The 18,753-nt window shown below is 36.5% G+C and overlaps 1 protein-coding gene across 1 annotated transcript in view; it reads left to right on the forward strand.

Annotated features, from left to right (window-relative positions):
• PRUNE2 (prune homolog 2 with BCH domain) overlaps positions 1-18,753 on the forward strand; it is a 133,590-nt gene that overhangs the window by 94,978 nt on the left and 19,859 nt on the right. The window contains 3 exon segments of the mRNA XM_050987200.1: positions 11,842-11,921; positions 12,863-13,063; positions 17,401-17,577. Of these exon segments, the coding sequence (XP_050843157.1) occupies positions 11,842-11,921; positions 12,863-13,063; positions 17,401-17,577 (458 nt within the window).

The following is an 18,753-nucleotide window of genomic DNA, read 5'->3' on the forward strand; positions in this document are numbered from 1 at the left end:
TCTAACAGCACTATCAGGAGGCATTAAAATAACTGTGGAGGTCAGAGCAGGGAACAGTGCACGCCATTCCTTACCCTGCCAAACATTTCTTTCTTCCAGGGCTGCCATGTTTATTCTTTCACTCTCAGCAACACTCTTCACCCATATCTTATGTGGGGTAGGGATGTACAAAGATCCAAAATAGCCTTTTCTTTCCTGGCTTTGATTAGTCTGGTTTTTTATTTGGCTTTGCATAAATCTGGATAGTAGAAAATTCATGTAGTTAGAGACAAATCTAGTTTTTGCATACATTCACTACTTAAAAAAACTTAGATCCTGCTACAGGCGGTCTGTTGCAGTTTTGTGGCATCTCTGCATAGAATTCAGCAATAATAGTAGAGCAGTGTTATTTACAGCTTGTAATATATCTATAGGAAAAGGCAGATGAAAAAAAACATCTTAAAGCCCTTGTCTTTGTTTGGGCAAAAGTTGCAGCTTGCAAACTTAATAAGAGACAACGTGTAGGTGAGAATATATTTTTGAAAGCACCTCTGAGTATTGATAAGGCTTTTTTTTTTAATCACTGTAGTGTCTTCAGGATTGGAGACACTCCTATCACATCCTGTATAAATACCCAGAAAATGACAGTGCTACTGCAACAACAAATAATACTGAGGCAGAGGAAAGTGAGAGTGCCATTCCAGTTGCTTGACACATTTCATAGCTTATCTACTTTGTTTTTCCTTTGGACATACTGAAGGAAGTGGTTTCGCTGTTTACAGGATTTTAAGAATTAACTTATTATTAGTTCTTAGTGTATCTTGTAGTTTGTGATCTTACCTACAGCCTTGCACCTGTGAAAAACCTATGACAGCAGCAGATGGGACTTTTTTATTCTAGGCTAACAGATGAAACCTGATTGTGTCCTACACACTGGCAGCAGACTCCAAAGAGCTGTCTGCTGGGCAGTACAGCAGAATACACCATTGCCTGCTTGTTGAAAGTAGAGCATATAGCTAACCTTGCCCATATATTTCCCTAGCTGTAATATGTAAGTGCCATATGGAGGAAGGAGGAGCCCCATTTTCTCTCCTTCTGAGTATTTCTTACTCAGTCTGGCATTTCCTGTCACTCTGATTCTTTCACAGCATTTTTGCTGTGGCTGACATTGCTCCTCTTTCCCACACTTGGGCTGGTTTTTATCTTCCCACTGCTTCTTGTGGCACTTCCAACTCAGTGACAGAGTTCGGCTTCTGAAGATAACTGGTGGCTTTCTGTATCTCCCATCTCTCTTTGCACATGCCTTTTAGGCCTGCCAGCTGCAGGGTCTAACAGTCTTTCCTGTTCCTAAAACCTCTTGCCAGAGCAGGCTTGCATGTTTTCCAGTTTTACTGCTTCTGTAAAGCTTGTGTGCCCTGATTAGGAGTCTTCCCTGGCTCATGTTTGGGACTTACTTATTTTTCCCAAGCTGATAATTTCCCCATATGCATAGGAATTCATTTCAGTCACAAATATACACCCAATAGGATATTTCCATTTAAATTTTCTGGCTAAAATTCCCACTCCACATTCTGCAATGTCACTTAAATTCCCCTACTGTTAATTGCATCTCCACCAACTGCAGCTTTAAGGGGAACTAAAGTTTGACATTAACACCTTTTCAGAGCCTTTTCTTTAGGTCATCCATAGCCAAGACAGGGAAAATGTAGCTTGTAGTAGGTCAGCTAGGAATCTAAATTATTATGACAATGAACACTGTAAGTTTTGAAATCATTGATACAGTAATGTTGAAAAGATGGAAAGATAGACATTCGGCAGTACAGTGACAGAGACGTGAGAAAAGAAGACAAAGAATTTCACAATATTTAAGGTATTGAGGAATAGAAATATTTTGAGGATAGGGAATGAGATGATAAATGGGACCAGAGAAAAGCAGTATGAGGGGAGAAAAAGATAGAAGTCGTACAGTATTTAAAAAAAAAGTTGCCATGTATCTTTTCCTATCTATCAACATGTTATCCAAAAGCTGAGCTTGAAATCAGAAGAGTATTAGAAAAGTACTAATGCTTTAATGGATGGATGAAAAAAAAATCTGTACATCTTGATGTTAAGTGAATTCTTGTAATTAGCAGCTCTAAAAGTCACCATCACATTTTGCCATGTGAGCAAGACATACTTAACCTGTTGTAAGATGCTTTGTTGAAGCAATTCTGTTCCAGCCTAGTTTAGGTTGGTGATAAGTGTCATCAGTGCTGTACGTGTCATCATCTGGACGTGCAGAGAAACAAGTCCAGTAAGCAAGGCAAGAAATTGCCAAAATTACAGAAAAACCAAGCGGTGAAGAGAAATAGCCACTGAGGTTCTGGTACTAGCTCAGTTTCAGAACTGATGGTTATGAATAATGGTAAGGAGCAGTGTGAGGCATTTTAGCATGTTCTCATTTGGAAACATAGGTGCTTGATACAGTGTAGATTGTTATAGTTGTAGAGGATTTTCCACAGTCCAGTGGAGAATAGACAAGTCCAGTGGGGTATAAAACTTACAACTTTCTAAAGATTTTTTGGCTTCTTATCCTGCAACCTCTCCCCTATTAACTACTCTCAGATCATTAGCATACTTCCTGAAAGTGCAGATGGCTGCACTGGCTAGAAGGTGCACCCTGCTTTTTCAAGTGCTTCTGATATGACAGTTACATCATTTGGAGCTGCAGGTATTCTGATGGTTGGTCCTGACAGCACGGTATGTCAGGAAAATGGTCACTGTGAGCCACACATTCTGGAAGAGAAACTGGTTTAAAAGTTAGGAAAACCAAAACTGAGTTTTCTCAGGGAATAATTAATCACTCAATGAGAGTGGAAGGCAGGAATCATGCCTCTGGCATCCTAACAAATTTTAAAAGTATAATTTAAAGAGAAAATATATTCTCAGGTTATACTTACAGATATTTTTAGTCAGATTGATTTAATTTCTACTTTCTCTGCTGGTATTACCATGTTGCATTTGTAGTGTTTGTTCAAGAGTGGTTGTTGATTAACAGATCATCCAGATATGTGGAATATTGTCTGTAGAATACTAACAACATCTATTAAGAGGTCAGAAATATGCTTTCTAAATGCTAATACTGCTATGAACCTACACAGCATATTGCTGGACTTTATGATCTTTCAGTGTTGAGGGAGGAGCACCCATAAACTCCACATAAACTCCCCAACTTTGTGTTGTTAATTCTGGTGATTTTCCATTGTTTCAGTAAAGATTGAGGAGCATTGATCTAGGCACCTAACAGAGAACAACCTCTGCTCTGAGGGCAAAACTGTGTGGTGGTGTACAGGTGCAGTGCTAAGCAAAGAAATAGGTGTTAAGTGATACGTTATTTCTGCCTTAGGATTTGTTACTCTCTGCTTTTGCACACAGAATATTGTCTTAAGAGAATATTATTAAAATGGTAGTACTAGGAACCTAGCAGGTTCTGCATTTCTCTGTAAGAGGCATAGTTGGAGACAGTGTGGTTATTTGGATGCTTTCCAAAAGCACCACCTACATAATTGTCTTCTGTCAATGTTCATGCTGTGAAGTTATGTGGTTTTGGAGACTCTGGGATCTGCTGCTGGCAGCATCAGTCTGGCTTGCATTTCTAAGTCCCCATTTCGGCAAGACATCTAGGTTTGGAACTTCCAATTTCCCTCATTTTATATTAAGATGCATTTTTATTTCATGTGTCTGGAAGTCACATATAATTGAAGAAGGCTGGATCCCTGGCTCTGTTCCATAGGCCTTCCTGATCCATGGGCATGTTCATAAGGTTGATGAAATAGCCTAGTGAAATCCATTATCCCTGTTACTTGGATTTGTCCCTTCATGGCTCTCAGCATCCCTCCATGGCTTTTCCTGTTTCTCTTGTGCTGTGACACAGGGAGGGAGCTGGCAAAGGGTCAGGACAGATAGTATGTGCCTGCCTAGCAGCACTGAAAGCAGCAGCATATGCTTAAGAATCACAACTTTTTTTTTTAGCAGTCTTAAGCTGATGCAAGGAGCCAGGAAAGCCTACCACTTTGACAGGCTTCCTGGAATAAAAAGAGGCTTATAGTATAAGTTAAAAACGATGAACAAGGGAAAAGATGGATAGATAAACAGACACTAAACAATTGATTTGATTGAAGACTAGGAAATGTTTTAATAAAGAATGGTTAAAAATGTATTCAGTAGCTCTAAGTGAGAACTTTAACATGTTTTCAAATCTTGTGGCTGTGTAAGGAGTTTTCTACAGAAAGAATATTGCCTCTTATTGTTATGCCTAGCTTTTTCATTCAACTTCCACGCTGAAAATGGATCAAAATGTTAGCACATGAAAACTGAAGTATAAAAACCAAGGAACTTATGATTTTTGCTAATATTTAGCAATGGCTTAGTCTGTGGCTTTCAAAAATGACATATATTTCTGTAAAATATGATTATGAGCATGTAATCTACTAGGCAGCAAGCAGTATGACAATGATGAGTTAGCATTTGCACAGATGTTGATTAATAAACCTTTTGGCTCAAACAAACCACCACAGTTTTTTTATTTTCTTTTCATACAGATGTGGGAGTAAAAGTCTCATGCCATGCATATATTATAGTGCTCAATCTATAGATTTTTCCTAAACTAATTTGTGATTAAGAGCTACAAAATAAATAGCAATAGAAACCCCACTAATTTCTAGCATATGGTTGCTAAATTCAGGTCTTAGGAGGTTATAAAATTAATCCATTTTTACAAGTCACCTGTATACAGTATAATTATTTTACGCAGCTGTGAGTAAAAGTAATTACTTTTTTATAGTCTCAGATATCCTGGAGTGGATTCCTTCCAATATGCTCATTTTCTTGTTATGTGTATAGAGCTGAAGCATAATCTCTGATTGATACTGACTAAATCCTGCACAGTGTATGTCACTTTGATTTGTTGCATACTCTTCTACAGTTTAGGGATCATTAATTCTGCTGAACCTTAAAAAAACACACTGCAGTCTCTTTTATCTCTGAATATGTATCTGCATAAATTCTTGTTTATTGTCTGGAAGTTTTGTAGCAGGGGACTAGTTAGAGGAAGTAATTTTGGGTTTAGTGGGCACATATGCTGATGGGTTTCTTTATCTCTTGGTGCTCAATTCCTTTGGGCTTTTGGGGACTAATGTTCTTGCTTTCTTTCTCTATTTCTTCCTGTGTATTTTCATCAGAGTTTCTTCACACTAAAGCCCATTATTTTGTCAGTTGTTATTTCTGAAATTCATATATTAGCACTGTATTTTCTAAAGCATCTCCTTTTGGCAGTAGACACAGTTAATCCTGAAGTATGTCCAACATTTCTCTGACTTTGCAGAACTTTGCTACCCTTGTAACCTGGAATGACAAGCATCAAAACTCAAACACATGTAGATTATATTAGGATTTGTTGTTAGTCCAGTAGCATTAAAGGTCTCGGAAATAACACATCTCAGTTATAACAGTTTAGGGAGTTATATCTACAACTGGAAATTGATGGTCAGACTGACTTTCTTCTCTGAGCACTCCAAGTAGAAAAAGTAGGAAGTAAACATTTGCTTTCTTTTTAAAAATGCTGTTGTAGTGATGGTCTATAAACCTGTAATATCTTTTCTGAACAGAAATGGCACAGAAATTACAAGCCACAAGTGTGCAGTCTATGAAAGAACACAAAAGACGTGCTGATTGGATATAAATGTGAAACAGCAAAACAGTTTCTTATTTAAAAATGAAATAATATGTGAAGTGTTTAATTGTGCTAACAGAATGGGTTTTGTTGTTCTTTTATATGAGGTGAGGTGAATGTTGGAGTAGTGTCTTGGTTTTGACTGGCATAGAGTTCATTTTTTCACAGCTGGTACAGTGCTGTGTTTTGGATTCAGTATGAGAATAATGTAGATAACCCACTGATGTTTTAGTTGCGGCTAAGTAATGCTTACCCTAAGTCAAGGACAGTTTTGGTGTCTCATGCCCTGCAAGCAAGCAGGTGCACAGGAAGCCGTGAGGAAGCATAGCTGGAACTGCTGACCCAGGCTGATCACAGAACATCGTGCCTGGTGTGTGATCTGGGGAGCTGCCCAGCAAAGGGGGGACTGATCGTGGCTCGGGGATGGAGTTTGGCATGGCTGGGTGAGTGTTGAGCAATTGTATTGTTCCTCACTGAAACCCCAACTCTAACTTTGTGTTCTCCACCCCATCCCACTGGGGTGGGGAAAAATGAATGACTGTCTGTGAGATGCTTAGTTGCCAGCTCAGCTTAAACCATGACAGGTAGCTACAGCATGGGTGAATGCAAAACACCCCTCATAAGTCATGTATTTGGTAGCATATTTTGGCTCTAAATTTATATGCATTTCTTTAATTGTATACTAAAGAGGAATGGAGCAATTAAGAAAACATCTTGTGTAAACACATCCTTGATGTAAGTTGCAGTTTGTGGAACATTTGAACAATTGTTTTAGGTTCTTCTAACCTATGCTTTTAATTGCTTCTGAGTAGGAAGGAATTCTTGTTTTGTCTGAAAGAAGTTAGACATCTTCCATTTGTGGTGATCAGAATTATGTGAGACCCATCGAGCAGGCCAGAGATGGGTTTACAGAAGATACTGCATACTCTGGCAAAAACTTAACCCTCCTTAATGCTAAGGCACTTTGAGACAGAGCTGTGCTGAAACTCAGTAGACAGGCATTACTGGATAAATGCCAAAGGCTTTTTCATGCCTTCCAAGGAAAATAGTCTCATATCCAGTCCCTCAAGCTCTCCTTTCTATTTTCCTGGTCTCAGTACTTGCATAAGGGTGGTGTTTCAGGGTGGGGGTGGGATGGGTTCAAAGGAGAAGAACTTTGTGCTGCTTGTGTGCTGCAAAAGTAACTCAACGAGTTTAAGTTCCCCTACTTGCTTTTGTACCTAAAATTTCACCTCCTGCATTATTCTTCAATGCAGCTCAATTTTTCTGCATAATTAGTGAGAAAGTGGGCCATCATCAGGACTCTTACTTCATCCAAAACCAGGGTATACCTGCATAATGTAGGGAATTTGAGAAGATGAAAAAAGCCTAAATGTCTAGCCTCTGAATAACCTTTCCACTGCACTTCATCTCCCCTCTTCACATTTGGTATCCAAACCAAGCATATATTAATATACACAAAGGTGATTTCATCCATGTCATTTCTTTGACTCATCATGTTTTGAAACTTTATAAAAAAACTTTTAATATCTTGTGAAAATCTAAGAATAAAATTATATTTTTATGTAAAGGGAACAGCATGGAGGAAGCATGATTTACTTATCTAGGGAAAGTGCCTGGCAGTGGTGGGGTCCACTCCACATGAAACATCTGCAATGATGAGTAAAGAAAATGAGAAAATGTTTATATTTTGAAGTCCAGCTGGTGAATAAATTATGGTGACAGTCACAACTGGATTAATGTTAATCTCTTTTGCACGTTGTAGGTATTTATTCAGAGCAGTGCATTAGAAGCATATCTTGTTTTAGATGAAAGAAATAAACTTCTAGATAATAATAGCTGCAGAGCAACTTGGGAAACTGGTGATAGATCACAGATGACACAAGGGTGAGGCAACACAGCCCATAGGGATTATGACATATTGCTGTGAATATTCAAAGCTGCTCTTTCCAAAATAGCAGAATGCTGCTGTACCTAGACAAGTCAGGAAGGATAACTTTAATTTTGAGAAATACTGATTTGAGAGGGCATTAAGAATTATTTAAAGCTCATTATTTTATTGAGCTGTAAGAACATCTGAACCGAAAAAAGAGCAAGGAAAGTATTTCAGCCTCCTGCCTCTCCTTTCAAATGAATTTGGTATCTCTCTCTGATCTGCCTTTGAGAAATGAGGGGGGGTTCAGCTGCTTCTGAACAAAATCATGGACCTGAATATCAGAGCAAATAATCAGTAACTTGATTCCCAGTGCAGCTGATCCTTAAATGACTGGTCTGTGTACAACATAAAAGAAGTCATTTATGACACAAAAAACCTTAATTGACTTTGACCTCTGTTCCAAGATCCTTTTTTTATCAATCCAGTAAATCATACCTGATTAGAATGGGCTTTCTAAAGTAACTTAATTTATTTCTTCAATAGAAGCATTCATAAAAAGGGGATCAAAAAAAAATCTTTCTTTAATATTTTTGTCCACATCATCCATGTTACAAGCTGCACTCTTATGGCAAGGCAAAGACTTTTATAAACCAGAATTTTGAAATAGTCTGTGGGAAAGGAAGAGGAGGTAGTTGCTTATTTTAAAGTTTCTGGAGTCTGACTTCCATTGCTAGGGTTCCTGCTAAGATCTGTTGAGAGCTTCTGCACACCCAAAAATTACTCTGCAAGGTGCTGGGCTGCTCAGCATAAACCCATGAGCTCCTCTCAAAATCCATCAGAAAATGTGAAAGCAATCTTCATCCATATCCTCCTCCTTCTCTTAGTGACAGCAATTCTGAAGCCATATGTTGGGGCGCAATATCACACACATTTAAATATAGTTTTAAATATGCCGTATTTCCCATTAATTTATGAGTGAAATATTGACTGTGGCATATGAAAATGAAGGGCTTTCACTGAACCTAAGGTGTGTGTGTCTGGCAAGGAATCTTTAATGTCTGTGGGTAAAGCAAAAGTATTTGGAAAAACAAGACTAGATCCCAAGGCAGACTTTCTCTTCTCCAAAAAGCCTGTTGACTGGTTTTGACAGTACATAAGAACCTGACACAGTTAAAAAAAAAAAAAAAAAGAGAGAAAACAAAAACCCAGGACCTAGTCTCTGCTAAAAAGCTTCTGAAAGGCAATAGCATTTTCTGTGATTGAAGATAAAATGGAGAACCTTGCGTCAGCAATGCTTTTGGCAACTGGACTTTTTAAATTCCTGCTTTGGTCCAGCTCTTGTAGGACCAGAGAGTCTTACTTTCCAAATTTAATAACCCAGTATGAACAGTACAGATTTTTTGACATTAAAAACACTGTGTCAACAAAATAAAGTTAGAAATTCTCCAACAAATTCTGATGCTGTTTGACTGTAATCCAGTAGGGATATTTTTTGAGTATACTGCTTGTAGCTGAATTTTACAAGAAATTCAAACAAGCGTTTTACATGCAGCTTTTAATACCTAGAAATGTACTGTTCTTCACAAATATGATAAAAAATTCTGGTTTAACTCAGCTGAAGCAGTCCCATTGAAAGCAGAAAAATACTTCAAAATTTTGTTGTGAAAGTGTAAGAGGCCCTAGAGAAAGCAACAATACCAACTCAAGTACATATGTGTTGAAAAAAAAAGTAAAAAGAAGATGCCAAAGGGAGAAAAGCAGTCTTGAGGTTATCCTAGAAACATCATGATTTAGGATAATTCTATTGTGGGCATTGCCAAAATGTTACACAGCTCTAAATTTTTGAATTAATTACTTGTGGGAAATTGCTTTCTTTCAGGTTATAATTGTCACTGTTTCTGTAGGCACAGAGTACATAAAACTCAGTCATGCTTTTTTCATACAGAGGAAAATATGATCTGCATTCTTAAGCAATTATTTTGTTTTATACAGAGAAAAGTATCTCTTTTAAATACAGAAAGCCTGAAATTTCACTGTCCTGCTCTACCTTACTCTTCACACAGCTTTGAATATTTCCTTTCAAATAATTTCCTTCAGTAATTTCCAAAGGCTGTGCAGGTAAGGAATTCCCATTTGGTCTGATAAAGCAGTAAGAAATATCACAAATTAATTGTTTGAATGACAGTACCAAAATTCCATTATTTCCAACCAAAATATAAACCCTTGAGTACCCATAAGTCATCATCTGACTAGTCCTGAGCTGGTTTAATCAAAGAACTCTTCATGGTTTTATTTTTTAAAAGGTTAATAAAGCGCCACATAAAATCCAAATCTGAATTTAGAATGGGTTAGAAATATTCATATTCTCCCCCCCTCCTTTCCACTACAGTTATTTGTCTTAGCCAGCTGTTACTTACAGCACTTCTTTTTAATTAGGATTTCTCTCTAGTTAGATGAGTGTATCAGACTTCATTACACATATTTTACTATGGATTGTATAAAAACAAAAAAAAAGGAAGAAAAAAAAAAGGAAAAAAAAGCCAAATACTCTAATGATTTATTTGCATTATCTGTGTAAGCTGTGGTGGTATTCAGTACTTCTGAATACACATACTTGTACAGAGTAGGGGGAAAAAGAACTGGTACCTTACAGGCAATTTGTGCCTTCATTTTATTCAAGAACAGGATACTTTGATCAAATTTCTTCACTATTCTGTTGTGTATCCTAAGAGAAAGTGTTTCAAGCCTTCTTTAACAGTAATTAAACATATTCCAGAATTGATGTTTTGTAAAAATCATTAAGCTGTTCATCTCTGTGTTTATGAAAGACATATAGTATGTGGGGATAAAATCAAAATTAATAAAATCAGTTTTTATTGAGAGAGAAGTCTTGGTTGTAAGCTGAGCAGCACAAATGTGTTTGATCATAGCTTTAAACTCTGTTCTCTGTGGTCTCATGGAAAATTGGGAGTTCACTAGTTTGCTGGTCTATACTGGAAATTTGATTTCATGCAGCTTGAGGTAAAGATCTTTCCAACTTTAGGCGCAGTGGAGTCTTTGCCAGCCCTAAGCATGCACATTTATGTATAATTTATATGAAATTACTAGAAATCACAGAAACTATACTCCTACTTTGATACAGTTATTGACCAAAGGGTCTTGTCTGGACACAATCAAATAATGAGGGTAGTCCTCCTCACTGGGAAGGTGAGGGCAGGAAGAAACTTCAAGAGCAATAAGCCACACCTATTCAGATCTGTTCAGCTGAGTCACTTGAATCCTTCAAAACATAGCTAGCTGATGCTGTTGCAGGGAAAACTACCAGCTTTGATCTCCTCACAGTTCTGTTGGTCAAAGTTCAGAGGAGGGTCTGTTCTTCAGCTTTTGTGAAGAGAAAAAAAGAAAACAGATTTCGGAACAGTATGCAGAATAAAATGCTACAAGTATTATGATAAAGCAAATAAAGCTCTCTTGAAGTCATACATTTGCAGATAGTTTGGTAGCTGCTGAAAGAGTCCTGAAAATTTAAGATGTTCTTTGCTATTTGTAGTTGAACCATTCTTCCAGCAAGTATTTAGTAAAATATTTAAATAACAAGTAAACATTGAAATGATTCAAGTCAACTTGCTTTAAACATTTAACTATCTTTGTTGCTATTTTCACCACTTAGTGCCTTTTCCTTGTCTAATGTATGTATATAGGTAAGTATGTGTGTGTGTGTATGTATGTATGTGTGTGTGTGTGTGTGTGTGTGTGTATGTATGTATGTAGGTATATATGTATGTATGTAGGTATGTATGTATGTATGTTCAACATAATTTCTTCGTATCTTCCTAAAAATGGGGTCTAGGTAAGAAATATTCAACAATTTAGTCTTTGAAAATCTGTTATGTAGTTTTGGTTCTCACATTTTTACTTTCTGAACTTTTTCATTTATGACAGATTATGCATCAGTACTACTGGTTTGGATCAGAATTGCTGTAAGATACACATGATACCAAAAAAAGGGGAAACCTACTCATTTTTACAGTAACTGTGTGTACAGTCACGAATATACTGTTTTACAAAGAGTAGCTGCAGCTCCTTGCAATGATGTCTCCCATTTGCTTGATAACCGAAGACCAACTTCATTTGTGTAAAATGAGAAATATTGCTGTTTGCAACATCAGTTTTGTAATCAGACTTCTGAACTGGCTATGTTGGAGGAAATTTCTGTTCTGTATAAGATCATGAACTGTACATCTCTTTAAGATCTTACTTTGTATTTACCTTTCAGGTTAGTACAAGAGGATGTGGGAATGGACATCCCCTTAGCTGAGGGTGTACTAAGCCCCAGTTCTACAGAGATGAGACCTGGTGAGAGAAGCTCTTGCTCATTTTCTTCATTGTATCTTACTCCTGTGGCATTTAATTATGCAGTGAGAATGATATTTCTGTGCTGGTAAAGAATCAGTTCAGTGTTAAAAAGAAAAAAGCATTGAGTTTGCTTTATTAAGTCAATTTTTTTCCTCACTTGAGAAGTGATAATTACAGTGTGACATTTTCTCTTGGGCATTGTTACCACTTGTTTGGTCCTTGTAAAGTTTTAATAGTTTTTAATGTATTATTTATTTTATAATTGACCTCTGTCTAAGTAACTAAGTTCTTGAAATGTGCCGGATAAAGCAGAGGCAAGGAGCAGAGGCATATCTAGCTCTCGTCTTGTTGAATACTACTTCTATTTAAGACTGATTAAGAGACTCAGATTTTTATATTTGTTACTGTATTGAGTAAGTTATTATATAGTTAAAGCTAAAAATATAAGTATTTGTAAATCAGCACTGAATGCATAAGAAAATAAATATTTACAATGGCTTTTAACTCATACAGATTTTCCCAGAACTCAGAAATGTCTTGATTAATAACTCAAATTATTTGTATTTGCCCTTTAAACTCTCAAGTATTGTGGGTCAGAGCATGTTCAAAACCTCATTTTTGAAGTTTTGAACATGCTCTGACGCACAATATTGAAAATATTTAATCATTTTCTGATGATTGCAAAAAAGTGAATTTGGATTTAGCGTTAATTTAAGAGCTCTGAACTACATTTACTGCTCCTGTAGATTTTCGTTTCATTTCATTAAACATTAATGCTAATATTTGTGTTTTGTGTTAGATGGTCTTAAGTGTCATGGTGTTACTAGAATTGATCTGTCCCAGTGTGTTTAAAGGTAGTTTTCAAGTGCCTGGGAGGTTAATAGCATGTGGAGTAGACACGGTTTTTTTTCTGTTTTTTGTTTTTTTTTTCTTTTATTCAGAACCTCCAAATTCGCTTGATCTTAATGGTTCCCAGCCCAGAAGGATAAAGCTCACTGCTCCAAACATCAATCTCTCATTGGACCAGAGTGAAGGGTCTATATTGTCTGATGATAATTTGGATACACCCAATGAAATTGACATTAATGTAGATGACCTTGACACTCCTGATGAAGCTGACTCTTTCGAATACACTGGACAAGGTAATTTTCTAGATTGTAAATGTAGGGTTCATCAATGCTAGGCATCCAGGTATTCTTACTATCTGCTATTTTTTTAACTTTTATTCCTTCTGTGTAAAGTATTATCCTTCTGGTTATTCAGAGTGCAGAAAGAAATAGTTCAGCTGAATTAATAAAGTAAGAGCTACCTAGGGAGAATGAAATTCAGAGTCCTGTCTTTGTCCAGTACCATAGGACTTGTCTGAAAACAATTGTTCAAGAAGGAGAGAGCAGCTGACTGTTGCTGTAGCTAGCTGTAGCTCACTGCAGCTTCTTGCATCTCTGGCCAGCTCTAGGTTACAGTTATGTTGGTCATATTTAGGAATATAAATTTGTGCAAAATATGTTGGCTGCAGCAAAGATCTTGCAGGATATAAGTGAGGTAGACACAATGTACTGAGAGGTCTTCTGTTAGGAAGAAAGGTCTGCTCTTGATTCCCATGATTAGAAAGCTGAGATGTGGAAGGTATATGGATGGCATGATAAAGCTAGCTCAGGTGATGGAAGAACAGAATTCCTTGTTCCACTAATTTTAATATCCTTTCTCAGCAGGGCTAGCTGTGCAATATAGAAGCACCCTGAAGTGTGCAATGGAAACTTCACTCTTTCTTCACATATTAATGATTTTCTCTTGGAGAAATGTGATGTAGAAGTTTTACTCAGTTTACTTATTTTCATGATGTTCAAAATAGGGTGTTTCCTGTTCCTTGCTAGTACCTTATAAAACATAAACATGTAAGAATTGTAATTGCTGATGTAAATACAAACAGATCACAAGCTATCTGAGGGGAAAACAGGTGTGAACATTTTACAGCCAAGAGCAGAAAGAAACTTTAAAAATTGATCAGTTCAAACTGAATTTTCCCATGCATTTACTTTCACTAATGCTAGTGAGGTTGCTGGAGCATACAAGAACAGTTGCATTATTTTAAGTGGTTTTGCCAAAGAGGCATTATTGTGTACTCAATCATGCATTAGCATCCTAATGTTACTTCTCATGAGGAGGCTGACTTCCTTATGGGTAGATCAAGAGTGTGGTGATGAGTTGCTTGATAGTAAGAAGATTATATAGTGAAGGTTATAACTAACACACACAGGCTCACATGCTTTGGCTGTTGTCACCACCATGTGAGAGAAAAAGTCTCTCGTCTGCAGTAGAACAGATGTTTCCTTTAAACCCTCAAGTAATTAAATTTAACTCCAGTGATTTTGGTAGCAGTTGTATTGATTGCATTTCCTCCCAGTGGTTATTTTTTTTTTTCTTCTTTCTAAATGTGATGATTTGTTCGGTTCTTAAAGTCATACCAATTTCCCCAAACTCTTAAGTGAAGAGCTCAGGGTCCCTCTGGTTTTGGTGACATTTATACGGTTGTGTAGTTTTGTTTTAGATAGCTAATATAAAAATATCTTCCACTGAGATGAGCTATGAAAAGAATAGAAAAGACCAAAAAAAAAAGGAAAAAACCAAACTCAACATTTAATCAAAATAAGCCTGCAATAAAAGAAGTTGGCTATGTGTAATGTTAATCTGATAGCTAAGATTATAGTCAAAAGAACCAGTGCAGAATGGCTTATTTGCATGGTAAATAACCTTTGTTATCTTTGTACTCCTGTACACTACTATTAGCTGGTGTGCATTCATCATGATATTACCAGCAATCTCCCACAGTTCAATGTTTCTAACTGCTGCCAAACCCAGAAAAGTAAATACTGAGAAAAACATAGCTGCTGAGACCAGAAAGAACAGTGACTTTTGTCATGATCAGACTGCTGAAGGTCCCTTTGAACTACAAAAGACAACTGAGAAAAGCAAGACTGTTACCATTGTTCAGGATTGAACTACAAAAGACAACTGAGAAAAGCAAGACTGTTACCATTGTTCAGGAGTTCACCTCATCACTGAAAAATGTTTCTGTACCATAAGTTAGCACTAAGACCCATTTTGTCAAATGAATGGTGAAGAACAATTATCACAACTGCAATATGCATGAAATATGTGAGCAGAAATACTAAAGTACTTGTCTTGAACAAGCACCTGACTTATTCAGAGTTTGGTTGGTCATCAATTTCATGGGGTGGGGCTTTCTAGTCACTAATACCTTACATTCCAACATTCCCTTTACAAGCCATGCTAGTTTCTGAAATGATCTTTTTATGATTTATTGTTAGATTACATAAAAATTTCATTTCTGAAAACCATATGAAGGCCTTCTCTCCAATAACCATGTTTATAAAGTAATAATGGTTATTATTTTTTCTGCAGATATTTATTTCCTTACTGAATTTCACACTGGTGCTTCTTTTTCTGCAAAATCAACACTCCAGGCAGTAAAGGAGAGCTACTTCATCAGGAAGAGGCAGTCTAGTACCATTTCTATTAAAAAATAATTCATGTATCCAATTTCAACATTGTAAGTCTTATCAGGGTTTTAGTAATTTTTTATTGTCTTAAGTTTCACCTAACAAAAAAAAAAATCTCAACAACAACAACAACAAACTGACCCCAAAAAAACCCAAACAAAAAAACCCAAACAAACAAAAAAAAATCAAACACTAGATACAATTTCAGCATTGGTCAGCCACGTACATAGTCCAGCCTATTTTATTAAAGTTTGTCCTGCCAGCTAGACTTCTCTGCCTCAGTCTTGTTCTTTGTACTTCACAAGGAGTCAGCTGACCAGAGAGGCTTTGTAGGCTGTGTTGGTAATCCCATCTGTCTATTTTAAACGTACCTGAGCTCCATAACAGTGTCCTGTGGAGACCCTGGATAAGGATACAGGATACAGGAATGGGCTGCCCTGCAATGGCCTGTCAAAGTTTGCATAACTTGACTGTATGCATGTTATTTTCTCATTGCTTCCAACAGTACCTAGCAAAACTGACAACATGCAAACTGCATTAAGATACCTGGGTTTGGAGGCTGTGGGGTTATGCATTTTGTAAGGTTTTTCCCAGTGTCACAGAATATATGGAATTTCAAAGCTGAATGCTATTGTTAAACATCATGAGCGTTGTGCCCTGAGAAAGGCATGAAAATGTTCTTCAGTTCCTCATTATATAACCTGCTGAGCAACAGCTGTTAAACTAATTTGAAATACTATACTTGAAAAACCCCACTTTTTGTCAGACTGTCCTTTTTTCCAACCTTAGATCTCCTCAAACTCAATTGGAGTTCTTAAGGAAAAAAAGGCTTACATATATATTTGCATACATATATATATATATGCTTACATATATATATATATATTGCTTACATATATATTTGCACGTATATATGTCTTGATTTTCCATCCCTGTTTCCACCATTAATAAAATTTTATTTGAGTATGTTTTTAATTCATTGACTACTTAGACAGTGAGGAGAGAGGTGAAATATTCCTCCTTTCTTTCAGGATTCCATTAGGCAGGAATTAAGTAAAGCAGAGAATTGTTTATAGACTCAGATTTCATTGCACATGAGAGAATCTACCTTAGAGGGGGCCACCTTCTGTCAGTATAATTCTCTAATAATATTTTGTATTAGGGACAGAAAATACAAGACAGGCAGCAGTGGAAATTGAGACTTTTGTTAGTCCAGTTGTAGCAATAAATATGTGCTCAACCTCTCTTTTTTAGAAACTTTTTTTGTGGGCTTAGAGAAACTTGGTGTTTGTAACAGATCTGGTTAAATTATTGGTAGGATTTTTTGGAGAATTCAGTTTACCAGGTAATAGTACATGTATGTATACGTGCCTGTAGCTTCTGTGTAGATATATGTGGTATACACACAGTATACTATCATATTCCTGATTTCATAGGTAGCTTTTTTAATCCTTAGGACAAACTAGAGTGTCTTGAGGATCATATACTTCGATTTGTATTAGTAGTTCAAGAAGAAGCCTTAATCAGAGAGGCACATCCGTACATAACCCAACACATAGGAAGGTTTGAGAGCACCTATGAAACTTTGTGTTCATTCGTTCTTGTCAAATAAAATTGCTCCTTTGAGTTTATTCTTAATTCTCATAGATCTCGTCAGTATTTTCAAATAGAATGCCGGCAGCTTTTTATCTGCTCTTTTGTATGTCATTATGTATCTCACTCTATCTTTTTTTACTGTTACCTCACTGACTTGTAATTCAATTCTGTACTTAAAACTGCAGAGACAGAATAATGTTTTAGAAAGAACAGTTTACTTCAAATATGTGTCATTCTGCTCTTATTTATACCAGTGAAGTAAAAATGCAGTCAATTTCAGTCATCCATCTCAAATGTATGTAACAGCAAAAATATTTAGAGCTTTAACAGGAGGAGGTAATACATACAGTTCTCATTTTCAGAAGAGCAGACTGCTGCTAAGGATGCTTCCCAGGAGGAGTCTGAATCAATCCCTGAGTACTCTGCTGAAGAGGAGCGAGAGGACAACAGGTTATGGAGAACGGTGGTTATTGGAGAACAAGAACAGAGAATTGATATGAAAGTCATTGAACCATACAAAAAGGTCATTTCACATGGAGGTAGGAGCAGCTATAAGCATTTTTTAAATTGATGTAAAAAATTCATGCTTTATTGATCATGATTTATTTTTATTTTTGTTCCATTATCATATTGACAAGGGGAGAGAAAATTTATTTTTCAGCTTTGGCTGAAGTCAGCCAGGCTTTAAATTCAATGGGGCAATGACTAATAAGAATTTTATATTCAGAGCTATTTTGGAAGCAGCATGCTGACATATATGTGTCAGGAACAATCTGGTCATTGCAGGGTAAAACCGTCTGAGACAAGGAAAAAAGCTTTTGACCTACAGCAAAATAAAATTTTGAAAGCTTAATTTATTGAGTTCTGACAAAACCTTTTGTGTGAAGAAGTATAATGCTCTGTGATTTGCTGAATGATGTATGTGATTGCACAGATCTAAACAAGTAGAGTGGGAAAAGAAAAAATATCCTTTCTCTGGGGCTTCCATTCATATGCTACTCACCTTATGCTGTTTTTCTGCCATTTATAGTTGTCAGCAGCATTTCACCAGGAACTGGTTTATGGGACTTTTTACATGATTTGTTAATAACTATCAAATAACATACCAAAGAAAACATTTAAAGTAGGAAAATGGCCCCGTGTGCTTGCTATATTTTCTCATTTGCTTATCTGCTTCCCATCTTCCTCAGAGAATTCCTTAGAGAATTATAGTTTCAGTGTTACTAGTACACTTCCATATAAATTAATTCAAATGGATGAGTATTACTCTAAGTGCCTTTTCCTTGGTGTCTCGGATTTGGATTATCTTTGGATTCTGTGTTTTTGGGGGACACTCTTTGCTGTACGTTAAGCAAGGTATTAGGTTAAGATGAGTTGATTTATTCCTGCAAAAGCTGAAACAGGCAGCCTAGCATCTCAGAGGTAAGATTTATGAGTTTATATAAGGTTGCTTTTTTCACAGTCTTGTTGATCTGCAGCATCAGTTAAAGATACTAAAATATTGAAGTTGAAATGTTTTCAGTGTTGAGCCTCTGTCTGGTAAAATTACATAAATAAATGATGGTTAATTTTTACATTAAAAGCAGGTAAATGCTAGCCTACCGTATTCATGGTGGCCAGTGTAGAGAAGGTTTAACCAGAATTAATAAAGATGTTTAGGGCTCCATGTATTTTTCTACTACAACACTACCATCAAAGATTTATGAATGTGGTGA

Source organism: Serinus canaria, chromosome Z (assembly GCF_022539315.1).
Source record: "Serinus canaria isolate serCan28SL12 chromosome Z, serCan2020, whole genome shotgun sequence".
NCBI lineage: Eukaryota > Metazoa > Chordata > Aves > Passeriformes > Fringillidae > Serinus > Serinus canaria.